This window comes from Microcaecilia unicolor, chromosome 8 (genome assembly GCF_901765095.1).
Source record: "Microcaecilia unicolor chromosome 8, aMicUni1.1, whole genome shotgun sequence".
Lineage (NCBI taxonomy): Eukaryota > Metazoa > Chordata > Amphibia > Gymnophiona > Siphonopidae > Microcaecilia > Microcaecilia unicolor.
Window position 1 is genome coordinate 12851425 of NC_044038.1, and position 26999 is coordinate 12878423.

Consider the following 26999-nt stretch of genomic DNA (forward strand, 5'->3'; position numbering starts at 1 on the left):
CCAAGATGGTATTGGCCCTTCCCACAGCAAGGCCGCCAGGCATGGCGAAAGATCCGCCACACAGTATATCAATCAATTGTAAATAAGCAAAATGACTAGAATACCTCCATGTACGCACTTTCCAGCTGCCCTGAAACTAGGCAGCTCCTTATACAATTAACTTCCTTAGTGCTATAACCTAGTCTGAATTCATCAGAAAGCCCAAAATAAACAAATGGCAAGGTCAAGAAATAAAATGAATTCTGGCACTAGGCACCTGGGTGAACCAGTTAAACATGATGGTTGTCTGAATCACCAGCTAGCTGAATCTATCTGCATTTAGTTCTTGGCTTGGTTTGTTCTGCATCTGATTTTGCTTTTGACCTGGTGTTCAGGGGGGGGGGTCATACGACGAATGTGGAGGTTCTTTGCAATCATACCTTTCTACTCTTCTTGTTGGGAAGATTCGTGCATTTTATAGCAGCAGAGTTTGCAATAAGGTTGCCAGTGGGGAAGGAAAAGGAATAGGTACCATCCTGGAGATTTTATTCTCTAAGAAGAGATTCCGTTGATGGATCAGTCTATTGTGGGAAGCCATTAGCAGCCCTAGACATTGAACAAATTGATGCTCTTGCAGGTTGCAGCTAGCTGATAGGGAAAGTCCTTTCAGCCTGAGTTATTAGGAAACCTCTAAAGAATGTCTGACTGAAGAGATGGGGAAAATTATACATCAGTGTACGTCTTCTGTGGTTAGAAAGCACTGATTTGATATCGTACCATCTCACAATAACCCTAAAAGATGAATGCACTATACCAGTGGTCCCTAACCTGTTTACATTGAGGCATACCCAGTACTGGATTTGATTTGTAATGGCACGCCATCGCTTTCCCTCTCCACATCCTCCCCCTCCCCCCCCCCCCCCCCCCCCCCCCGACATCATTGCCTTCCTTTCCCTCCTGCACTGTGTCATCGTGGCATCAGCACCATTTCAACTCAGCTGACAAGGGGAGTCAGCCAGCTTTCTTCTGAATTCAGGACCACATGGGGGCCCTGTATTCTTCTGAGACTTGATGGCCCCATGCAGAAAAAATCAGGCAGAGAAGCAAGCAGTGGCAGGTTAGGCACTGCTCACTGGCTCCCCCTTGCTGGTGGGAGGCCATGGAGCAGGGGATGGGATGAAATAGAAGAGAGAGCCAGACCAGGGAGGAGACAGCAAGATGCTTGTAATGGATACCATACCAACTGCCTAATATAAATTTTGGAAACTAAATTTAGAATGCCAACAGCTCTTCTGCATTGTATAGGAAATACTGTAGTATGAAGTTGAAGACACTCACTGTACATAAGCGTTGCCATACTGGGACAGACCGAAGGTCCATCAAGCCCAGCATCCTGTTTCCAACAGCGGCCAATCCAGGTCACAAGTACCTGGCAGAAACCCAAACAATAGCAACATTCCATATAGAACCTCAAAGAGTAGCAAGATTCTAGAATTCTAAAGAATAACAAGATTCCATGCAGAATTTCAAAGTGTAGCAAAATTCCATGTAGAACCCCAAAGAGTAGCAAGATTCCATTCAGAATCCCAAGTACATATGTATACACTGGGACAGACCAAAGGTCCATCAAGCCCAGCATCCTGTTTCCAACAGTGGCCAATCCAGATCACAAGTACCTGGCAAGATCTCAAAAAAGTACAATACATTTTATGCCGCTTATCTTAGAAATAAGCAGTAGATTTTCCCAAGTCCATTTGAATAATGGCTTATGGACTTTTCTTTTAGGAAGCGATCCAAACCTTTTTTAAACCCTGCTAAGCTATCTGCTTTTACCACATTCTCTGGCAACACGTTGAGGGAAGAAATATTTTCTCCAATTTGTTTTAAATTTACTAATTTGAAGCTTCATTACGTGCCCCCTAGTCCTAGTATTTTTGGAAAGAGTAAACTAGCGATTCACGCCTACCCGTTCCACTCCATTCGTTATTTTTATGTACCTCTATCATATCTCCCCTCAGCCGTCTTTTCTCCAAGCTGAAGAGACCTAGCCGTTTCAGCCTTTCCTGATAGGGAATTCATCCCATCCCCTTTATCATTTTCGTCACCCTTTTCCGTACCTTTTCTAATTCCACTATATCTTTTTTGAGATGCGGTGACCAGAATTGCACACAGTATTCAAGGTGCGGTTGCACCATGGAGTGATACAAAGGCATTATAACATCCTCAGTTTTATTTTCCACTCCTTTCCTTAATAGCTTGTTGATTGTGATTTGCCAAGGTCTGGAGTGAAGGAGTAGCCTAGTGGTTAGTGCAGCGGCAGGAAAACCTGGGGAAACTGGATTTCAACTCCCACTGCAACTCCTTGTGACTCTGGGCAATTCACTTAACTGTCCATTGCCCCAGGTACAAAAAAAAAAATTACCTGTATATAATATGTAAACAACTTTGATTGTAACCACAGAAAGGTGGTATATCAAGTCCCCCCCCCTTATTTTTTGGCTCCTTGTTTGATTTCTTAAGAGCCAGTGTTTAACATGAGACCTCAAGATTTCCCTCTACCCTTCTGTTCACATCAGTTTGAAGATTCAGTCTTATTAATGCAAAAATAGGGAAAGTGCCTGCTTCATGCCACTAGTATGTCCTGATCTTCCCCTGATACCCTTCTACATGTTTGGCTTGATAGTATCGTGTGTTACCTTAACCTTGTTGATTAGGTGTCTGGAGCTGGCAAATCAAATGCATAGGCCTTTTGTTGAACTCAGTGGCGTTCCTAGGGGGGCGGACACCCGGGGCGGCGCCCCGCCCCCCCGGGTGCAGTGCCCCCCCCACCGATGCAGCGCGGACCCCCCCCCCCCCCCGCGAAAGAGCCCCCCTGGGTGCATGCCGCTGGGGGGGGTGCCGCAGCGCGCGCCTGCTGCGAGTTTACTAACTTTGCTCGTTCGCTACAGCTCCCTCTGCCCCGGAACAGGCAGTAACCTGTTCCGGGGCAGAGGGAGCTGCAGCGAACAAGAGAAGTTAGCGAAGTCGGAGCCCACAGGCGCGCGCCGCAGCACCCCCCAGCGGCGTGCACCCGGGGCGGACCGCCCCCCCCCCCTTGGTACGCCACTGGTTGAACTTTTATTAACCAATAGAAAAAACGTAAGAGAGATCCAGAAGTTCAAGTTCAAAGTGGAGGTGTATTTGCAAGATCTGCGAAGAGATATGCAGGGTTTTTCCATTCAGGCTTCCTTATCCCTTACAGAATTTACAACTGGAGCTAATTTGCTATTACCAGTTCTGATTTACAAATTCTATGAGGTCTTTTTACTAAAATATAGTACGTTTTTGCAAAAGTTAGTGCACCGGAAGGGCAAAGCATGTGTGATTATAGTTGGCATGTACTCTGCCGTTAGTGAACTGAAATGATTCTTAATGTGCGTTAGCTTAGCGGGGTTTAAAAAAGGTCTGGCCGGCTTCCTAACGGAAAAGTCCATAGACCATTATTAAATTGACTTGGGAAAATCCACTGCTTATTTCTGGGATAAGAAGCATAAAATGTGTTGAACCTTTTTGGGATCTTGCCAGGTACTTGTGACCTGGATTGGCCACTGTTGGAAACAGGATTCTGGACTTGATGGACCTTTGGTTTGTCCCAGTGTGACAATATTGATGTACTTATCCTTGCAATTAGTGTGGATGCACTTAACATTTCCTCTTGAGAAGGCAGTAATGCACCCACACTTTGCCTCAGGGTGTGGTTCACACCCATTCTCTGCCCACAACCTGCCCAGTTCCTGCCCCCTAATACAACATGCAGTAACGTGTGAATTAACATGCTGTCATGCCACCGCAGTAAGCTACTGCACTCATGTGTTAACAATTAGCACACGCTAATTCACACGTTAAGGGGATAATTCTATAGATAAAGACTAACATTTATGTACTGATTTGCATGTCCAAATAATTAGAGTATTAGCTTAGACACACATGTGCACATATGTGTGTAAATGCGGAAATCCATTTAAGTGCTGTTCTGTAAATAAGTCGCATATCTTACACAGCACATATTTTGCAGGTAGACCTCCACGTGGGCAGAGTATGGGGCTGAACGTCCACTGTAAGTTACACATGTGACTCCAGCATGTAGATCAGGGGCGTAGCCAGACTTCGGCAGGAGGGGGGGTCCAGAGCCCGAGGTGAGGGGGCGCATTTTAGCGCCCCCCGGCCATTGCTGACTTTGCCCCCCCCCCCCCCCCGCCACCAACCCTCTCGCCGCCAACCCGCCGTCACCTACCCTTGCTGGCAGGGGACCCCAACCCCCGCCAGCCAAGGTCCTCTTCGTCTCGCAAAAGGCTTCCTTCTGTTTCTGACGTGGAAGCCTTTTGCGAGACGAAGAGGGCCTCGGCTGGTGGGGGTTGGGGTCCCCCGCCAGCAAAGGCAGGCGACGGCGGCGGCGGGTTGGCGGCAGGAGGGGGGTCGGGCGGGTCGTCGCAGGGGGTCCAGGGCCAAATCTACAGGGGCCCAGGCCCCCCTGGCCCCACGTAGCTACGCCACTGATGTAGATATGAGCACTGGCTGCATTACTGTGTTCTCACCTAGATTATAAGCACATATCAGGGGTAGACTGACCATATCAGCAACCGGGCGGTGCCTAAGGACCCAGGGCAGTGGGGGTTCAGTACTTCCTTCCCACGTGCCCGACATCTCCCTCTCTCTCCTCCATCCCCAGGTCCAGGACTGGGACACACTCTCTCCCTCCCCCTCCCGCGGTCCTGTCTCTCAATCCCTCCTTTCCTCTGTGCAGTCAGGGGCAGCCGCAGCTACATTGGTAGCCCGCCCACCTTCTGACTTAACTTCCTTCTTCTAGAAGAGCGTGTCGTGGCAGACAGTGTAGCTGCTGGTGCCCCCTGCCTGCATGGAGGAAAGGAGGCTTTGAGGTACCTCAAAGCTGAACTGTACTTGCAGCAGCCGGACTAAAGGAAAAGTCAGTGGCACTGGAAACTTAAAGGCAAGGGGAGAGAGAGGAAGGGAGAGGAAGGCACGGGAGAGGGAAGGCAGGGCCGTCGAAAGACTGAACCGGGCTCGGGGCAGGGCTGTCGCCGCCAGGCCTGGGGTAGGGCAACCGCTGTCACCAGGCCTGGAGCAGGGCTGCTGCCACCCCCCAGGTCGACGATCGCTGCCGCCCCCCGATCGCTTCCACCCCCCCAAACGCTGCCGCTGCTGAAATACCTTGGCTGGTGGGGATCCCAGTCCTTGCCAGCAGAAAACGTCTTCTTCCTCCAGCGCTGACTGCCTGCCCCTGCGGCTGCTTTTCTTCTCAGGGCATGATCGGTTTCAAAACCGAGCATGCAAGCCTGAGAGGAAAAGCAGCCGCTCAGCAATGGGCAGAAGAGCAGCTCTTGAAGAAGCTCCGGGTCCTTCCCTGCCTCCAAGCGGTGCTCGGCGCCGGAGTTTTCGCTCTCCTGCTCCTGTTGGGATGTGATCACTCAGTTCCCGTCAGGAGCAGGAGAGAGAGAGAGAGAGAGACCCCGGCGCCAGGCCCCCCTTTGGAGACCTGGGGAATTTTGCCTCCCCTGCCCCCCCCCCTCTCGGCAGCCCTGAGGGGAGGGGAGGGAAATGGAGTCCAATGATCCTTATTGCCCCGGGGTCCAGATCACTGTCAGTCTGCCCCTGGAAAATATTCTACCGGTTACGCTAATATTTTATAACAACATGTGCATCTACTTTCTTGTACAAAAGAGGTGTGGACTGTTAGGGAATTAAATCTCTAGCTGGTTAATGCTCTGTAGTAAAAGGAGCCCTATAATTTCAATATTACTTAGAAAACAAAGATGGCAAACTTTTTTTTCCCCCCTTACTTATGCCTGTTAAAAACTACTTTCGCATACAGATACAGACTCTGAGGAAGATGATGAATCTTTAAAGGAGGAGTGGCCGTCACACTTTTCATCTGTTTCCAAAATGAGGCAATCTAGTCTCTACAGCATAGTGGCCAAAGAGAACAGCAAGACACCTGGAAGCTTCAAAGCGGTCAAGAGGGGAATGCCTGCCGCTGGGACTCTGAAATCAAAGCAGACCACCAACCGGACGCAGCAGTTTTGCTTACTGCTGCAAGAAGCCGAAGCCGGATCTTCCTTCAGTGACTCCTCGGAGGACTCGTTTGATCAAGGTTACTAAATTAAAAACAAAAAAAAACACAGCAAATGATACCCATCTGTACATGTATAGAGAGAGAGAGAGATGGCGCACAGTTGAATTCAGCCATCTTTGATGGCCAAATTAAGGGTGGCCATCTTTGTTTCTGGCAGCGTTAGGCTGCTTTATCTCTATCACTTTTTAAAAAATTTTTGTACTTGTATTATTGTGATAAGAATATTGGCTCTCTTAGAGCCCCCTCTTACTGACCAGTTTTTAGTCTCCACTTGCCCCCTTCCTTCACTCCCTCACTACCTCCTTTGCAGCACCATTTTGTTTTTTTGTTTTTTTTTTTGGCATGAGCCTTGTAGAGGCTTCAAAGGGTTTTGTAAATGGAAAACTGTTGTGTGGATGTGCGATTCGATGTTTGTATTGCGATTTGGTATACCAAGCTTTATTAAACATATCAAGTTCATTTTTAACTAAACAAGTGTGCTTTGTCTCTCTTGCTGTGTCTCTTATTAGGTGATTTAGATTTTGCTTCCCTTCACTCCGCTTTTTCCTCCCTTCCCCCCCCCCCCCCCACCATACCCTGCCACTCCGAGAATTAGAATGATTTTAATACAATCTTGCAATCTGTCTCTATTATTCAAATATCCCTGACTTGTGATTGACATTGGCTACAGTTTCCCCATAGCAAACAAAACTGACCCTTCTCTCAACCTTTTGTTTTGATTTTATGTATTTATATAAATGTATGTGGGTTAGTTTTCACTTCCTCCTTTTTTTTAATAAAAGACAAAAAAGAATGTTATGGGTAGAAAATATATATGGTCTTTTCCACTATTTCCAAGTTGTTCATTTGTTTTAAGCGCAAAAAATTTGGACCAATACAATCAACTAGAAAAGCCAAAAGAGATATGAACCTCGCTGAGTGACAAAACCATCTTAGTTTCAGCCATAAACAATGGCCGCCTATCTCCCCTGTATCTTCCTATTATTTCCTGCAACAAAAAAGAAAAAGATCTAAATTGAGAAAAAAGAATTTTAACAAAAAACAAACAAAAAAAAAGGCACAGCTTAAATGTTATCTTTTTTCCTCTATTAGACCAGGAATTTTTAAATAACAAAATCAAAATAACCCAAACGAGATTATCAAACTTGCTACTATTACTACTACTGTTTAACATTTCTAAAGCTCTACTAGGGTTACGCAGCGCTGTACAATTCAACATAGAAGGACAGTCCCTGCTCAAAGAGCTTACAATCTAAAGGACAAATGTACAGTCAGTCAAGTAGGGGTCATCAAAATTGGGGCAGTCTAGATTTCCTGAAAGGTATAGAGGTTGGGTGCCGAAAGCAACATTGAAGAGGTGGGCTTTGAGTAAGGATTTGAAGATGGGTAGGGAGAGGGGGCTTGGCGTAAGGGCTCGGGAAGTTTATTCCAAGCATAGGGTGAGGCGAGGCAGAAAGGGCGGAGCCTGGAGTTGGCGGTGGTGGAGAAGGGTACTGAGAGGAGGGATTTGTGCTGTGAGCGGAGGTTTCGGGCGGGAACATAAGGGGAGATGAGGGTAGAGAGGTAATGAGGGGCTGCAGACTGAGTGCATTGGCATGAAGTCATGTTGACCCCAACACTATGAAAACGAACAAGTCAAAGTAAAATTGAGAAAAGATTCATGGCGTTGCCATGTGACTTTTTATTCATTGCCAAAGAACTCGTTTTTTTTCTTTTGTGATACCCAGACCACAGAGTAAAGGGTGGAAAACAAACTTTTTAAGCTTTGCTTCGAATTATTTATGATACCGCTGGTGCAGTACAGCAAAAAGTCTGAGCCACGTGACAAAAGATGAAACTCGCTTTCCTGTAGGGCTCTGCATGAGTATCCCGATGTAACATTCACTTCAGCATCAAATCTATACCTTATTCATTTTTTTTGATAAGTTTTACAACGCTGGCCTCCGGGGACAATTCTATTAGGAAACTGCATTGCGTTGTTGCAACTGATAACAGCCGGTGTATTTCAAGACGCTTCCCCTTGTGACTGCACTTGTTCTGTATGTCAAGATGATCCCAGCTCATCATTAAGGCTCCAGAAATCCAGAACTGAACACTAAAATTGAGCACCTGTGCAATCTCTGTTTTACATGGTAGTCATTCAGCAGGGGAGGGGGAAAAAGCACATTGGGTATGTGCAAAGGGGAGGGGGGGGGGCGGGGAAATTGGTTGCAAATTATACTATTTTTTCGAATGGTCTGTTTAAGGGATATTTGGGTAATAGGGATTCTAATGGCTTTCCCTGATACTAAAACCAGAATAAAAATTAACCTAGCTTTTCTAGATTGCTTGCTTTCTCCTTGCAGCTTGCTTGAGCACCCTTCACCCTTGACCCCTACTCATGATGCTTTGAATGTCTGTTATCGGTATCTTGCATTTGCTCTCACGCTGCACTAAAGAAGCAAAGTGATTGGCTGGGAGTAGGGCAGACACCGCACAGCAGGGGGTCAGTTTCCATGCCAACAGAACCTTGAACGTTATGTAGGTAGGCAAAAATACCTTTTCTTTATCCTCTGACACACCGGTCTTTTTATTGGTAATGCTATAATATATTTTGTAGACTCTACGTTGATGGGGCATTTCTGTATTGTTTTTCAAATCAGAAAGTACCTGTAAAATGTCCAGTTTGGTTTTAACTTTTGCTGGAATGAGTCAATATTCTCACCTGTATTCTGTACACCGCACTGCTGAAGACTCCAGAAAAGCTAGCAGCTAGCATTAGAAAGCTGCGCCCCGTTTAGGAACTAGGGGACGGTCTTTTACTAAGGCGCGCTAAAAATAGGCGCCCTCTAAACGTTAGAGATGCCAATGCATTCCTATGGGCGTCTCCAACATTTAGTGCGCGCTAAAAACGTGAGCGAGTCGTAGTAAAAGACCCGCTTACCTTTTTCATTCTGGGCAGACGGGAAGCACTCGCAAAAAGAGGTTTCTCACTTCCTAAAGCTTATTGCCAGAACAGAGATAAGGGGGAGGGAGAGAAGTCGAAACATCACAATGGAACTGGGAGCTGTTGTTAAATGTGGTGTGTTACATTCGTCATATTTAACTTAGAGAGACTCGCGTCTCCTTATTTGGGGGGGGGGGGGGGGGGTTCATCCCTCCTTTTGGTTAGAAAACTACCATTTTTGAATAATTATCCAGTGCAGTACATTTCAGGGGAGCGTTGAGGTGACCCTTATGCCGATCATCAAGCTTCTGAGATGTCCCTCAAAGCAACTTTTGAAGTTTGGCTACCCTAAAAAGATCATTGAACAAGAATTTTGTAATATTGTAATGGCAAAGCAGTGGCGTAGCCACAGGTGGGTCTGGGTGGGCTGGGGCCCACCCACTTAGAGCTCAGGCCCACCCAATAGTAGCACACATTTAGCGGTAGCTGGTGGGGATCTCAGGCTCTGCCAGCTGAAGACTTCCCTCTGATGGTAACGAAAACGCTACTCTCCATGATACCGGCACCTGCGCATGCTCAGTTTTCAGCGCATGCCTGCTGCAGACTGCCATGGTGGAAAGAAGCATTTTCCTGCCAATTGAGATATATTTTTGGTGGTGGTGGTGGGGGGGAGAGAACACTTGGTGCCCACCCACTTCTTGCCTAGGCCCACCCAAAATCTGTTGTCTGGCTACGTCCCTGTGGCAAAGACTTTCAGCCAATAACAACATGGCATTAATTGTGCTCAATTTCTTCCGATTTGGGTTATACATTGTTAATATGACAATTTTTTTCTCTCTCCGTAACTGGCCCTGAATGGTTTCTCAACTGACAGAGCTGGATATTGTGAGCCGGTTGAGAAACCTTCGCTGGATATTGTGAGCCGGTTGAGAAACCTTCGCTGGATATTGTGAGCCGGTTGAGAAACCTTGCTGCATATGCCCATATTGATTTCAACACAGTTTTATGAAACTTCTTGTTACAAATCTCTTTAGCATAGGTGTTTCCTTTTGGGGTTTTCAGAAAATGTAATGACATAATTCTTAATATACTTACATCATAGCGCAAGTCTACCTAAGGTAGGTTATTACATAACAGGATTCACCAGTGTTTTCTAAGGTCAGGAATGTATCCGTTGAGTTTGCCAGTTCAAACGTTCCTCCCTTCAACTGCGCCCTTTGAAATGGTAGAAAAGAATGGATTACTGGTATATGGGCAGGGAAGAGTGCAATGGATTTTTAAGGGGGTTCCCCCCCCCCCCTTTGCTTTCTTAAGAAACCTCTGCCTTCGATTGCAATTTCTGAAAACATTTCTGGAGTCAGCAGCATTATTCATTAACTAGAGAACCTCAAGTAAATGCGGAGATTTCATTTGGGTTTTGGAGGAAGCAGAACCCCATCAAGAATTTGATTATTCCAAGCCAGTGGTTAGAGGACCCAATAGCTGTCTAAAGTCTGCCTGCACTTAGCCCTGCTTTGTATGCTATATGCCTGCTTGTTATTGTGAGAAAATAATGTTTTTATAATCTTATCTGAAACTAAAGTGTGTGTGTGTGTGTGTTTTCCCATCTCCCTGTGCTTCTTATGACTCATTTTCTTACAGTGACACATCTTCGGAAAGTAAATAACCTTTAGGAATTTCCACTAATTTTTTTTAACAAAGAACTATAACTGTTTTTCATGACTTACCTAACATTACATTCTACAATGCTTTTTTAGAGAGCTGTAGTGTTTGTTTTTATTTCCAATATGGTGCTATCTGTCCACCTCAAAATAGATGCCATTCTCATTCCTCCCTGAAATACCAAGTGTGGCCTTCCAGAACTTTTTATTTCGTTCAGTTGTATTCTCTTGCAGTCCTCGAATGCCAGAAACAGGTTGGATTTTCCAGCTATCCCTAATGAATATGCATGAGAGAGAGAGAGAGATATGCATGCCTCCTACCGCCATTGAAATTAAAATCTCTCTCATGCATATTCATTAGGCCTAGCTGGAACATCTGACCTATTAATAACCCTCAATGATAGGAAATTAGTACCATCATTTTATCTGGTTTTCTTTCCTGATTTTTTGTTGTTGTTGTTTTTGTTACATTTGTACCCCGCGCTTTCCCACTCATGGCAGGCTCAATGCGGCTTACATATTGTATACAGGTACAATGGAGGGTTAAGTGACTTGCCCAGAGTCACAAGAAGCTGCCTGGGAATCGAACTCAGTTCCTCAGTTTGTGATGAATGTGGGGTCTTTTTACTAAGGTACGCCGAAAAATGGCCTGCGCTGTATTGGATGTGTATTTGTGTAGACGCGTGTATTGGACGCGCTCAGGTCCATTTTCCAGCGCACCATTTTTTTTTTTGGCCGACAATGGACATGCGTCAAAATAAAAATTGACATGCGTCCATTTTGGGCCTGAAATTTTACTGCCACCAATTGACATAGTGGTGAGGTCTCATGCGTTAACCAGGCAGTAATGGTCTACATGCATACAATATCGATTACCACCTGGTTACCGCCATGCGCTGGAAAATTTCTGGTGCACTTGGTGGACACGTGTAAAAAATGATATTACTGCCCAGGCCATGTGGTAGCTGGGCGGTAGTTCAAAATTGATGCACATAGGCGCCTATGCGACTTAGTAAACGGACCCATGTGTTAGGGAAAATTAAAAATATATATATATACACAAACAAAACGTGACTGTATGACAGAGAATTTTTTTTTCTCTTGCTCAACCAGATATTGAGTTCAGTTATCATTGAACAACTGATTCATACATTCCTTCGATTTTCAGTATCAGACAGTGAGCAAACTTACTAGATCTTGTGGTGTTAATTTTAGAGACAGAGAGAGAGAGGAAAGTAATTAATTTTTTTATCCATCCTGAGAAATTGATGCATGTGTTTGGGGGAGGGGAACAAAAAAAAAAGGACAGTTGAAGTCACGTGACCTGCTCTGAGCTGGCTGGAGGGAGAGGGGACCATTTTCCAGTTGAAGGCGTTTTTGGAAGATTTCAGGTGTCCGTATTTCCTATGTTCTTGATATGTGTTGATTATAGTAGTCCACCCTTGTTAAATGTAATCATTATTGTCCTGTGAAAGCATTTCTCTATCTATAGTGTGGTTCCCAGAACACTTGGCCAGAGGAGTGATGGGATCAAGTAAGGGAAAGGCAGGGAACGGTCGTGCATTGGTAACTGATTTCCTGCGTACAAAGATCTAGACATTTTGAAAGCTTCACGCAAGGTCCCTTTACTGAATTTCCTAAGGCTTTCCTACATGAAAGACACACTGCCACAGAACCTGAAAAATGATTTAAATTCCATACCCGCTACCTGTCAGGGATATCCACAAGAACCTTTATTTCAATTTAGCCATGTTCATGAATCTTAAATCAAACTAGTATATTTAAGCTTTAAACTGCTAAACATTTAGCAATGACATCAAAAGAGACATTTGAAAAAGTCACCCTTCCATTAGGATGTAATTTATTTCTTGTTAGCTCCACTGTTACATCTAAACCTTAGATTTCAACACCCCCTTTCCCCCCCCCCCCCCAAAAAAAAAGATGTTCTCCTTATTTATGAAAATAGTTGAAATGGTGATCTCTGGAGAGTGTGAGGATGTAAGGAAGGGTAGATGTGTGATGGGGCCAGCTCAGTGGCTCAGAGAAGATGCTCGAGTCTTCTGCTCCTGAGGTCAGTTGAGATGGGGGTGCTGCAGAACCAGCATTCACAACTTCTAGTTCCAGACATCAGGCAACAGTGAGGCCTGGATTCAGGGGCCATGACTGCAGGGTTCTGCGAGGAGCCCTGATGCATGGTCCCTGGTTACGAGACAGTCACTGCTATGACTGGATTAAATTAAGCAGGAGGGGTTACAAAATAGGGAAAAAGTGTAAAGGAAGGCTCATCATTCTAGATCCCAGCCCCTTCTAATTTAGCTAGAAACCCAAAGGAGCAGGAGGAAAGATGCTCCTCAGGTCTTGTAAATCAAAAAAGTACAGTAGATCCATGGAACAACATGAGGGCCTTTAGTTACAAGAAATAGAAGACAAGTGGTAGATGGGTCATACGAGTGTAGACAGGTGCTATTTGATCAAATATCCTTTTCAAAAACAGATCCTGTGTCCAGAATCATACTTTATCTAAGCTAGTCTGCTATCGAGAAAGACATGGGAAGCAACTGCTTGCCCTGGGATTTGTAGTATGGAATGTTGCTACGCTGAGATTCTGCATGGAATCTTGTTACTCTTTAGGATTCCAGAATCTTGTTATTCTTTGGGGTTCTACATGGAATGTTGCCACTATTTGAGTTTCTGCATGGAATCTTGTCACTCTTTAGGATTCCAGAATCTTGCTATTCTTTGGGGTTCAACATGGAATGTTGCCACGATTTGGGTTTCTGCCAGGTACTTGTGACCTGGCTTTGCCACTTTTTGGAAAACAGGATACTGGGCTAGATGGACCATTGGTCTGACCCAGTATGGCTCCTGTTATGTTCTTAGTAGGGATGGGGCTTTCTTTTCAATCTGTGACCACTACAATATAAATCTATCTGGACCTCTTCTCTGGAACCTCAACGTAAAGAAAAATAAATCAGATAATTACCGCATGTACATTTGCTTTTCAAAGTGGGCAATTAAATAACAAATTTCCCCTTCCCCAAACCAAAATATACAACGTGTAGCAAATAAAAGTTAATTTGAATGCTGACATGTCTAGTTTTGTGATATTTCACAAGTTTATATAACGCAGCACAAGCAAAACAAACTTATTACAGCGATAAAAAGTTACACCCAAATTATACAGTATTTATTTATTTATTAAGATTTATTTACCGCCTTTTTGAAGGAATTCATTCAAGGTGGTGTACAGTAAGAATAGATAATGTATATTTAAACTTTAAACTGCAAAACATTTAGCAATGACATCAAAAGAGACATTTGAAAAAGTCATCTTTCCAGTAGGATGGAAAGAAATAAATGAAGAAAAAGACCTCGTACCCTCCTCTATTAGACCCCAAGCAGGAGAAGAATCACAACACTAATCGCCAAGAAAAATGCGAGTTATTTTTTAGATGTAAAGCATTAACTCGGCACGAGGCTAGGAATTCCCTTTCATAATCTAGGTTCAATTGAAACAGAGGTTCTTAAGCATGGTTGGGCTCCTGATGCTTTTGAATCCGGAATTGTTTTTTTCTGAAATATATTTGTTTTTGCTAGGTGAGTGGGAATGTATGATACAGATGTATACACAGAAAAACAAATCTCCGTGGGGTACACAACGTGCAGCAAGACAGCAAAGGTGATACAATAATGGGCGGACGGACGTTCCAGTCAATTAAAAAGTTTATTGCACATAATTCTGGATTAAATAGTTGATTCTAGACTCGACACAGCTGTGTTTCGGCCGGGTGGGCCTGCATCAGGACTCTCTCATACATCAATATAGGGTCATCCACTTGTAAAATTATCAGAATGTCAGGAAGCGTGTCAGGAGGCACTGCTTGTCTAGGTTTTTTTTCAAGACCGGAACACACGCTTCCTGACATTGTGATCATTTTACAAGTGGATGACCCTATTTTGATGTATGAGACTCCTGATGCAGACCCACCCGGCCAAAACACAGCTGTGTCGAGTCTAGAATCAACTATTTAATCCAGAATTATGTGCAATAAACTTTTTAATTGACTGGAACGTCATCCGCCCATTTTTGTGTCATCTTCCCTGTCTTGCTGCACAGGTGAATGGTTCACCATAGGGTTGTTATACATGCATAAGTTGTCACTGGATTCATCTTCCCAGCACATATGTAGACCATGCTTTCAAAGTATGGCTTATTTTAGTTTTTATTATTTGATTCTATTAATATCCTGAGGTCTGAACCATAACCAGGGTACCGTACCGAGCCTGGATTTCTCTTTCTGCTTTAGTACAGGCAGGGCTAGACGTCTTGACTGACATTCTGTTTCCTCATTGAATTCCTAGACACATCTAGTCTTGTTTGTTTTTCTTTTCTCTTTGCAAATTCTCTTGATTTCCCTCTTGTCTCCCATACATAGTAGGCCTCTTTCACACGTGTTAAAGTTCAGATTTATCTGCCAACATCATCCTTTTCCTTTTCTAAATTTCAAAAGCGAGTTGATGTAGAATTAAACAGGAAAGAGAAAAGATATCAGGCTTCAGCAAGAAAACTTTGGGCCAGAGAAGTGAAGGAATGGGTGATGGGATACATAGAGCCATGTTTTGGGCTACTGCAAAGCTGAATTTTCCTTTTTTGGTAGTGACGGACATTGCCTGTTGGCTGTACCAGTTATCATCTTCAAAAGGAGGAAAGAACATGGTTCTGCCCTTAGCAGTGGATGGATTAAACACAGTATAACAAGGATGGATTTGTTATTTTTCCCTATAAGAACCTCTGGTCAGTGGATCCTGAGAAGCTTTTTAATGTACCTCCTTTTCTTTCTGCATGCTAGATTATAGTTCAGAGGAAGAAGAAGAAGAAGATGAGGATGAGGTGGACAATGAAGAGTGTATGATGAAGGGCAATGATAGGCTTTCATGCCCAGCCTTGGATGAGAGTGGTCTAGGGCTTTTAGCCAGGTTTGCTGCCAGTGCCCTGCCAAGTCCCATCATTTCCTCACCACTTTCGGTCATCCAGCTGGAGGCAAAGCAGAAGGCGAAGAAAAAGGAGGAACGTCATAACTTGATGGGTAGGTTTACTATTTATGGCGAGTCAAAAAGAAAAGTAGATACAGCTCTTGCAAAGCAAACTTTTTGCAGAATTGTTAGTAAGTCATAATCTTAGCTGGTTAAAAAGAGACCAAATTGAGGGGTCCTTTTACAAAGGCGGGCTGAAAAATGGCCTGCGGTGTGTAGGCGTGGGTTTTGGGCGCACGCAGAATCATTTTTCAGCGCACCTGTAAAAAAAAAAGGCCTGGGGGGGGGGGGGTTTTGCCGAAAATGGACGTGCGGCAAAATCAAAATTGCCGCGTGGCCATTTTGGGTCTGAGACCTTACCGCCAGCCATAGACCTAGCGGTAAAGAATTTGGGCGGTAATGACCTACGTGCGTCAGATGCCACTTGGCGAGCGTCCACTACGCGTGCCAGAAAATAAAAATATTTTTCAGACGCGCGTAGCGGACGCACGCCAAAAATGAAATTACCGCAAGGGCCATGCGGTAGTCGGGCGGTAACTCCATTTTGGCGCGCGTTGGGCGCACGTAGACGCTTATGCGGCTTAGTAAAAATATATATCACCTTACAGAATGAGTGAAAGGATAGCGTCATGTACAATTAAGTTTGCTCAGTCAGAGGGCCCAGGAACAGGTACCCTACTAGCTTTAGCAAGTAACGTAGTTTCCAACACGTAGAAGTAAAGATGTTTTCATGTGGTGGCAGATAAAGAGAAATGATTCCTACTTGATTTTTTATATTTATTTTAGAATCATCAGTGCAATAAATAATACCAGCTTGACAGCTGTTTGATTTTGCTAAGTAAAGACTTGGGGGGTGGGGAGACATTTTATAACAGGCCACCCCCATTTAGGCGACCCAGGGGTCTTTTACTAAGGTGCGCTGAAAAATGGCCTGCAGTAGTGTAGGTGTGTGTTTTGGCCGCGCGCAGGTTCATTTTTCAGCGCACCTGTAAAAAAATGCCTTTTGGTGGGGGGGGGGGGGGGGGGCAAAAATGGATGTGCGGCAAAATGAAAATTGGCACGCATCCACTTTGGGTCCGAAACCTTACTGCCAGCTGTTGACTTAGCGGTAAGGGTCTCACGCGTTAACCAGGCGGTAATGGTCAACGCGCATTCAAATGCCAATTAGCGCCCGCGCGCCAGAAAAATTAAAATATTTTCTGACACGCATAGGGGATGCGCGTCAAAAATGAAATTACCGCCCAGGCCACACAGTAGCCGGGTGGTAACTCGAGATTGATGCATGTTGGGCTTTCGTAAGCGCTTACATGGCTTAGTAAAAGCACCCCCCAATGCAGTGCAAGGAGTGTCTGTTTTATAAGTCATCTGGGCATTCTGATTCTCTTACATAATACTAGGAATACACCTGCATTGATGCACCTAAATTACTGTGCGACCAGGTACATAAGTATTGCCACACTGGGAAAGACCAAAGGTCCATCGAGCCCAGCATCCTGTTTCCAACAGTGGCCAATCCAGGTCACAAATAACCGGCAAGATCCCGAAAATGTACAAAACATTTTATACTGCTAATCCCAGAAATAGTGGATTTCCCCCCATTTAATAACGGTCTATGGACTTTTCCTTTAGGAAGCCGTCCATACCTTTTTTAAACTCCGCTAAGCTAACCGCCTTTACCACATTCTCTGGCAACGAATTCCAGAGTTTAATTACACGTTGAGTGAAGAAAATTTTTCTCAGATTTGTTTTAAATTTACTACATTGTAGCTTCATCGCATGTCCCCTAGTCCTAGTAATTAGGTAATTAGACGTACTTATTTATTTTATTTATTTGGATTTTTTTTGTGTGTGCCCTGCATCATATGTAACTTAAAGTATTCTATAAGTAATGCATGTAAGTTTATTGTTTATTAATTTTGTTTACCGCCTACTTTGCAAGCAAGTCAAGGTGGTTACATTTACTAAAATCAAATAAAATAAGAAAGAATTTTAATCAAATAGGAGTGAACAATCATACAGAGTCCACACACCACCACTGCAGTTCTAACAAAATCTTTCCCACCATCATATTTCTATGTTTCTATCTTGCTACTTGCTATTCTGTGACATTGTACGTCTAGATCCAATGGCGTGCAATCCAGAAAGGGGCATGAGAGGTGCATGGGCAAAGTCAAGGGTGTTCCTAAAATTTGCGATTGCTGTTACAGAACGCCAGGGATGTGACCCAAGTTGGGCTCCAGGAATTACATCAGGTTTCAGCAGGTGTAAGTCCTGGCACCTAATTATAGCATTTATTTATTTCACATGCTTGAGATACCGCATTGGGCCTAACAACGGCTTCAATGCCGTTTACAAAATCTAATGGGGGAAAAAAAAACGAATTAAAAAAAAATGAGAGAGAGAAGAAGAAGGAGACATAAGGGAAGGAGGGCACACCGTGGAATGAGAGGAGGGAGAAAGAGGGGTGGCAAAGGCAGAAAGTCACAATAGTAGGGCAGATGGGAAAAGTTATGATGAAAGGGCAAATGCAATTTTGAAAAGGTAACTTTTGAATGCTCGTTTGACAGATGCAATGGTGGGTTGATCTCGAACCTGACACGAGAGCTCATTCCAGAGTTTAGGACCAAATAGCTAAAAGGCAGAATCTCGATTGCTAGTGAGATGGATAAGAGAAGGAAAGAAGATTATTATCGGCCAAGGGAGAGTAAGGAATAAGATAAAGAGGAGCAGAAGGGGAACTAGATTTATAAACCAACAGTAGAATCTTGAATTTTATACGGGTTGAAATAGGAAGCCAGTGTTCAGATATCAGAAGAGGAGTGACATTGTCAAAACGATGTACTTTAACTGTTGTTGAGTGAATGAGTTGTAAATGCATTTTGCTCTGTTGAGTGTCAATTTCTGAGTTCCATGTACTGAATCTACCCCTACAGCCAGTGTGTTTTTATTAGCAAAAAAGGTGCTGGTACTCAAATGCTAAGCCACCCATCAGGCGTGGGGTGACCACTGAGGGGACCCACCCCACAATAGCCTGGCCCCCTGCACCAGTCACAGAATCTATGACAAGAAAGAATTGGTGTCTTGAGCCTCAGCTCTTTCATTAAAACTTGGGGTCCATGGGTCAATTTTAGCAGACAGTGGAAAAGGTGCCGGTACTCAGTACCCCCTGAAAAAAAGCCCTGCCTACACTTGTACTTCTGTTCACTAATGTGCGTAAGTTGCATGAAACATCACATGCTCGGTTATAAAATTGCTTTTATGATGATAAGGCATGGAGAACAGCTGGTTGCTGGGTGTGGAAATACTGTAACTATGAGAATTTTTGCAGACTTATTTGCTCCGGATAGTAGCGAACTAAAGTGGGAGACCACTTACCTTGAGCTGGATAAGGAGTCCCATCCTGCTGCAGTATACATCCCTAGCATTTATAGACTGTAATCACTGGGCAGACTGGTTGAGCTAATTGGTTTTTCTCTGCCGTTGTCTACCATGTTATGTTACTATGGTTTATCAGATTGGAATTTAGCGTGTGTGAGACAGAGGTTTATCAAATTTAGGAGTTGCTGGTGGCTCAGAGATAAAATCTACCCACTGAGGTGTAGGTAGTCAGGGGTTCAAATCCCACATGTTGACTAGTTTATAAGACATTGCATTTCCCTGGGATTGGTAGCATGGAATGTTGCTACTCTTTGGGGTTCTACACGGAATCTTGCTATTCTTGAGGATTCCGGAATCTTGTTACTCTTTGGGGTTCTGGAATGTTGCTGCTAACTGGGTTTCTGCCAGGTACTTGTGACCTGGCTTGGCCACTGTTTTGAAAGCAGGATACTGGGCTAGATGATGGACCATTGGTCTGACCCAGTATGGCTACTCTTATGTTCTTATGTGATGCAGTGGCTTAGCTAGTGGGGGGGGGGGGGGGGGGGGGGGGCGCCAGGTGAGCGGCTGCTCCCCCAAACGGAATTCTGCTGGCGCCTATTTTTTTCTCAGTGTGTTGCATTGAAGATGTGCGCCGGCGGAAGTCCGCTCTCGTGCCACTTTCGCTCCCCCCGCGCCGTCAACCTGGCTCCACTTCTGATGTGATGTGGTGCGGAACAAGTTAATGGGGAGTGGTTATTTACTCTATCGATTTGTTCTAAGACTGAGGGACACAGCATGAAACTATTTTTTCTTTTAATGTACAATTAAGACATGGAATTTATACAGTACAATGCAATCGATACTTTTATTCCACCTGTGTCACCTGCACTGAAAAATGGTCTGCGGTAGTGTAGACGTGTGTTTTGGGTGCGCTCAGAATAATTTTTTAGCACACCTACAAAAAAAAAATGCCTTTTTTTTTTTTTGCTGAGAACGGGCATGCGGCGAAATGAAAATTGCCGCGCATCCATTTTGGGTCTGAGACCTTACCGCAAGCCATTGACCTAGCGGTAAGGTCTCACGCGGTAACGGTCTACATGCGTCAAATGCCACTTGACGCACGTAGCTGCCACGCACCAGAAAATAATATTTTTCAGATGTGCGCCAAAATTGAAATTATCGCAAGGGCCAATTGGTAACCGAGTGGTAACTCCAATTTGCAGCACATTGGGCACGCGTAGGCGCCGTATGCGACTTAGTAAAAGGGCCCCTGAACTTGGCAAGAAAGAAATGTTGTAAGAAGGTGCATTTTAAGCTAATTTTGTGGTTGAATGAACAGGTCATGCCTTCGTGTTACATTAGAATGGCTGGGCATTTGTGTTCTGTTAATGGATAAGGAGATAGTGTTCAGAACTGATGTACAAGAGAGTACAAACCCTGTTTTTGGCTGTTCAAGGAGAAATGTGGCAGCTTGTGAGCTGTGGTCTCAAGGTTTTTTGTTTTTTTTTTACTGAATTTTTTCTCTCCTTCCTCTTTCACTTTTCCTTCCCTTTTCTCTCTCCTCTAATATTTATACTCCACCTTTATCTCTGTCTCCATCGCTCTCCGTATCTGATGTCCTTTGTTCGCCTCAGGTCTCTAGCGTCAGTTGCCAACCGCAGTGCTTTCAACTGAAAAGAAATATCAGTTTCCGGGAATGCTGCTTTTTTTTGGGGGGGGGGGGGGGGGGATTGTTTGGGGATTTCCAGAACCTTGGCATGCAGTATCGGTTACTGGTATAGTATTACAGCAATCACACTGATAAAAACAGGCCCCTCTCTCTCTCTGTACATTAGTCAACCCACACATCTCTCACTTACAAAAACACAACCAAACCAAACATTAAGTCCCAAGGGTAAATTAACTAGTTCTGCTTAAATACCTATCAGCAATAAGAGAGAGTGACCCTCAGATTCTGAGAGGCCCCTTAGACACAACAGACGAGAAATCTGTCTGCAAGTAAGTTTTCTTGTGGCTTTACTGCTCTTTGTAAGTTTTTCTTCCTAGAATTCTGGTTTCTTTTTTCAAAACGCTAATGTTTTTTTTTTGGTGCAACAAGCCAGAGTACATTAGATTTAGGGCAGCAACAGTAGCTGGATTGCTCAAAACACTACTACTACTACTACTTAACATTTCTAAAGCGCTACTAGGGTTACGCAGCGCTGTACAATTTAACATAGAAGGACAATCCCTGCTCAAAGAGCTTACAATCTAAAAGACGCGTGGGCAGTCAGACCGATAGGGGCAGTCAAATTGGGCAGTCTGGAATTCCTGAAAGGTAAGAGTTAGGTGCCGAATGCAGCATTGAAGAGGTGGGCTTTAAGCAAAGACTTGAAGATGGGCAAGGAGGGGGCTTGGCGTAAGGACTCGGGGAGGTTGTTCCAAGCATAGGGTGAGGCGAGGCAGAATGAGCGGAGCCTGGAGTTGGCGGTGGTGGAGAAGGGTAATGAGAGGTGCTAAACACCACCTAGTCTGCTCTGGCTTCAATTCGTTTTGATCCTGGATCTTTTTCTCTTAGGGGGTCTTTTCGTAAGGCGCGCTGGTGTTTTTAGGCGCGTGCTAAAGACGCCTATGTGTTCCTATGGGCGTCTTTAGCGTTTCACGTGCACCTATTTTTAACGCGCGCTAAAAACGCCAGCGCGCCTTAGGAAAAGACCCCCTTAATTTACTCCATCGTCTACCGGTATGAAATCTGGTGCTGATCTGTACTGCACTCAATTCATATTGTTGCGATGCTGACAGAGTTGTGCTAAGGATCGGCTCAGCAGCATCTGAGTTTTAACTGAATTCATAATGTCATGACGGCTGTCCTAGAAAGAGCTTTCACCATCCAAATGTTGTTACCTCTACAGGATATACTTTAAAAACAGAAAAGACACATCTAATGAGTTTGCTTGCTTCCTTTGATGTTTGAATTAGAACAGATGTGTAGCTAAACTACTACTACTTATCATTTCTAAAGCGCTACTAGATGTACGCAGCGCTGTACACTTGAACATGAAGAGACAGTCACTGCTCAACAGAGCTTACAATCTAATTAGGACAAACAAACAAGGGATAAGGACAAAGAGTAGCAAGATTCTGGAAACCCAAGAGTGGCAGATTCCGGAATCCCAGAGTAGCAGATTCCATTCAGAATCCCAAAGAGTAGCAAAGATTCCTGGAATCCCAAAGACTATTACTACTATTACTTATCATTTCTATAGCACTACTAGACGGACGCAGCGCTGTACACTTGAACATGAAGAGACAGTCCCTGCTCGACAGAGCTTACAATCTAATTAGGACAGACAAACAGGACAAACAAGAGATAAGGGAATATTAAAGTGAGGATAAACCTGCTCCTTTAATTTTTTGGGAGACCTTTTTGCGGATCCAGCTTGTACTGGGAGAAGAATTCTGTAAGGATGAGGTATATCAAGGTATATTTTCATTTTTGCCCAGGAATTCTTTGGGCTTTGTGTTTAGCTGGGTGGCCGCCACATTTAAAGTGAAGTGTTTAAGCTTTACATGCATATCCAGGGATGATACCTGCTCAACTAATGCCATCAAATAAATAAATAAAAGCAAGCTACCTGTTTAGATTTAGGTCTGCAATTCAGCAGCATTATTCCAGTTCTGAAATTAGATAGAAAGATCTTTGGTAAAATGGATGCTACTTTTCAATTTCTCTCTTTTTTTCTTTCACATTTCGTTATGCAAACTGGATTAGAATATACAGATTCGGAGAGCGAGATCAAGATCAGGAGAAAATCTCCAGTGGGGTTCCTGCGAACGAAAGAAAGTTCCATCCGAGCCTGGGAATCGCTCGCCAGTTTCACCGGGTGGAGACACCTCTGTAGGGAGCTCAGATAAAGCCAAGATCGAGAAGGGGCGGAAGCTAAAGAAACTTAAATCCCCAAAGGATCTGACCTTTGAATTTGGACAAGAGGCAAGCGACGATGATTTGTGGACTCGGCGTCGGAGTGAACGTATCTTCCTCCATGACTCTAGCACATGTAATGTGCTCTCACCAAGCACTCCTATTAGCTCCACACCAGTTTCAAAGCCTGGGCGTTGTGGCACTGGGAAAGGAGCACCTCTGAGTCCCAAAAAAGAAGGGACTAAAGGAAAGGAGCGGAAGGAACTCACTAAGGTAAGAGATCTGGGTAAAACTGCTGGCTTGAAACTCTTGACTCGTTGCTTTCTGTTAGGTTGGTCTGGTGGAAAGGAAAACTGAACTTTTCTTGGGTTAGGAGTTTCCTATATTGCTCCTGTGGCCATTGCCTTGTTCTCTGTAGTTGGGGAAAGAGAGCCATTAAATTAACATGTTGTGATCATCGATCCATTTGATGGGGACTTTTTCTTCATCTCTTTTATGTGGAGGGGCATTTTCGGTATGGCGTCTAAATCCGACTTTGCATGTTTTACTGAAAATGTCCAAAAATCAAGTCATGAAAATGACCATTTTCAAACCAGAAAAACTTCTATATTTTTGCTTTGAAAATGACCATTTCATAGATGCTGTTGTGCTTAGTACGTCTATCTTTTTGGACCATTAAAAAAAAAAAAAAAAGTCCAAGTGACAAATGCACAAAATCAACCCACCGGGACGTAGGAGGAACCAGCTTTCCTAGTAGACTGGGCACCCAGGCATCCCTGCAGAGCAATGGGGCACCCTAGGGGGCGCTACAGTGGACGTCACATAAAAGGTCCAAGGTACACATCTCACCATTACCCCTTATATTGTATGGTGAGCTCTTCAAAATCCACGAAAGACCCTACTGTACCCAACTATACACCACTGCAATAGCCCTTATGGCTGCAGATGTCACCTATATGTGGGTATAGTAGACTCTGGATTTTTTTGGAGGGGTTGACACTTTCCACCACAAGTGTAATAGGTAGAGTGGATTATGGGTCTGGGTCACTTTCTCTACAGTTCACTGCACCGACCACCCGCTTGCTGCTCTAATAGGACTGGTCATAACATCTGCAGCTGTCGTAAATGTTGGTAACATCTTTGCAGGGTGGAAGGGGGTCAGTGACCACTGAAGGGGTAAGGGGGTGTCTTTCCTTTATTCCTGCAGTGGTCATCTGGTCATTTAGGGCACTTTTTGTAGCTTATTTCATTAATAAAATATGTCTAGAGCAAAACGTTCTTATAGACCTGTATGTTTTTGTTTTGTTCCGTTATGGCAGAAAAATGTTCAAGTGTTAGGAACACCCAGATTCTGCCCTTAACGTGCCCCTGACATGTCCCCTTGTGATTTGACTGCATTTCTGACAGACTTCATAGAAAAATGTCTAAAATTGGTTTTAAAAATACCAATTTGGATGTTTTTTTTTTTGTGAGAAAAACGTCCAAATACAGATTGATGCCACTTTTTGGACGTTTTTCTCTTTTGAAAATGAGCCCCGTAATCTACTATTTTTGTGTGTGATCACTCCACGCTTAAAAAAGCATAACTGGACTTTCATGCAGTCCATTCCACAGTTTTCCTTACATTATTCCACCCACAATTGCCTTGTAGGGATCATAATAAAAGACGAAATGGACAAGAGGGGAATTTCGTAAAAGGACTATCTGAAAGCCTCCCTCCTCTCTACATGGGTAAAAATATTTGTGGCCCTAGGCAGCAGAATGGGCTCGACCCCTGGTGTCATGACCCTACCAATACGTTACCCAGCATAGCATTAGCAGCTAGAGATCTTGGGGCTGGAGATTGATTGGTTTGGACCCTCCATCCAAAATGGTATTCCACTGCCCCTGTTAGTAGCCCTCCGCAGAGCACATACATGTTCGCATTAGGAGGAAGCGTTCTGGAGGGGGGCGGTGTTTAGTTTGGGGGACAAAATACGGAGTCTATAAATGGGCACCGGAAAAGATTGGGGCTAAATGTGAATCTATAAAGGATGTATAGAATTGCACTTAGCATCGATTCCCCACCCAAATTTTAAGCGCCATACTTACGCCCAATGAAACCCGGCTCTGAAGTTGGGGGCATTGACCCAGTATTCTATAACTATGCATGCAACGTTTTGGAATGCCCCAGGTATGCACACTGCTTTATAGAATACTGCGCAATCAGATGTGCGCAGAAATTCTAATGGGTACCAATTAACTTCTATATCATCTTTATCTTCTTCTTTTTTTTGTTTTGTTTTATTGTATTTCTATTCATTACCTGTAAAAGTGGACTAGCATGGCTGATGCATTGGAATGCATTGCCTGAAAGGCTCCGCTTAACACAAGACTATCTGTACTTCAGGAAGCAGGTGAAAGCTTGGCTCTTCAACCAAGCCTTTAACGGAAGAAGTAACTAACTTGTTAGTCTCACTCACACATACACGGATTGACTCGGGCTGCACATACTGCAGTGGGACATGTTTATCCATTCCTACCCTAGCTGAGATAATATTTAACCATCTCTCTGACCTCACGTGCAACTTTCTTCAAATCAATCACCTTACTTTCTAATTCCTCCTACTTTCTTACTCATCTGTAGGTTACAAACTTTGCCTTACCCTTCACTACCAATTATAATGTCTATTATGTATTGTGTTGACATTGCAAGTCGTATACCATGCCATAAGTTGTACTGTTTGAATATTTTTACTGCTTTAATTGCCCTCCTGCTCATGTTTGATCTATTCTTACTGTACACCGCCTTGAGTGAATTCCTTCAAAAAGGCGGTAAATAAATCCTAATAAATAAATAAATAACCACACTATTTTAGCAAAAAAGTAGAAAACACACAAAACGTGATTTCATCTATCCTGGACACAAATTCTTGAGGGAGAGCTATCTTCCCAGTGGCAAATCTCTAGCTTAGAAGAAAGGGAAAGATGATGGGACTCAATATACTACTTTTCTGTGATTACAATCAAACTAGTTTACATATTATATACAGCTATTTATTTTGTACCAGGGGCAATGGAGGGTGATTTTCCTAGAGTCATAAAGCGCTGCAGTGGGAATTAAACCCCATTCCCCAGGTTCTCAGGCTATTGCACTAACCACTAGGCTACTCCTCCGACTATTAACTCCTCCTCCTACTAACCTGTTCTCCTTAGGCAAGAGTTTTTCAAAGAACACCTACCAGATACAATTCTACGGGGGGAGGAGAGAAGAGAAAGCTTTTTCTCTTCTCATGCCAGGTTCTAACTCCTTCTGTTCCTGTTCACTCTGTTCTGCCTCTAGAACACTCTAGGGGGTCACTGTGTTAAAATGCAGGAATGAACCATTTGGCACCCACAGGGTGGTGCTTCATCAAATGGTTTGGTCCATGTACCTACTCTAAGAACATACCCTTTTCACTAGTGTAGAAGTAGCTTAATGGTTAATGAAGTGGGCTGAGAACCGAGGAGCCAGGTTCAGTTCCCACTCCAGCTTCCTCTGGCCCTGGACAAGCCACCCAACCCCTCATTGCCCCAAGTGCAGAACTTAGGTTGTGAACCCACTAGGGACAGAGAGAGTACCTATATTTAATTTACATAAACTGCTTTGGTTGTACCCACAGAAAGGTAGTGTGTCAAATCCTCAAACCTTTACCCTTTACATATATATTTCCTGATAAGGATCCTACAATTTATTTCACTTTATTTAGAGGTTAAACTTACATTTGGAAGAGACTATCCAACCAGCGTTAAGGAGCTCCAGCTCATTTGCTTAATTTTTTTATGCCCACGACAGTCCCCTTTTTCATAAGGGAAAGGGAAATGGGACTTGCTATACCGCCTTTCTGAGGTTTTTGCAACTACATTCAAAGCGGTTTACATATATTCAGGTACTTATTTTGTACCAGGGGCAATGGAGGGTTAAGTGACTTGCCCAGAGTCACAAGGAGCTGCAGTGGGAATCGAACTCAGTTCCCCAGGATCAAAGTC

The 26999-nt window shown here is 44.0% G+C and overlaps 1 protein-coding gene across 1 annotated transcript in view; it reads left to right on the top strand.

The window, feature by feature from the left end:
• The window catches only part of TNRC18 (trinucleotide repeat containing 18), a 217106-nt gene that overhangs the window by 154350 nt on the left and 35757 nt on the right, over positions 1-26999 (top strand). Inside the window, 4 exon segments of the mRNA XM_030212785.1 lie at positions 5849-6127; positions 15547-15783; positions 22842-22906; positions 22908-23264. Of these exon segments, the coding sequence (XP_030068645.1) occupies positions 5849-6127; positions 15547-15783; positions 22842-22906; positions 22908-23264 (938 nt within the window).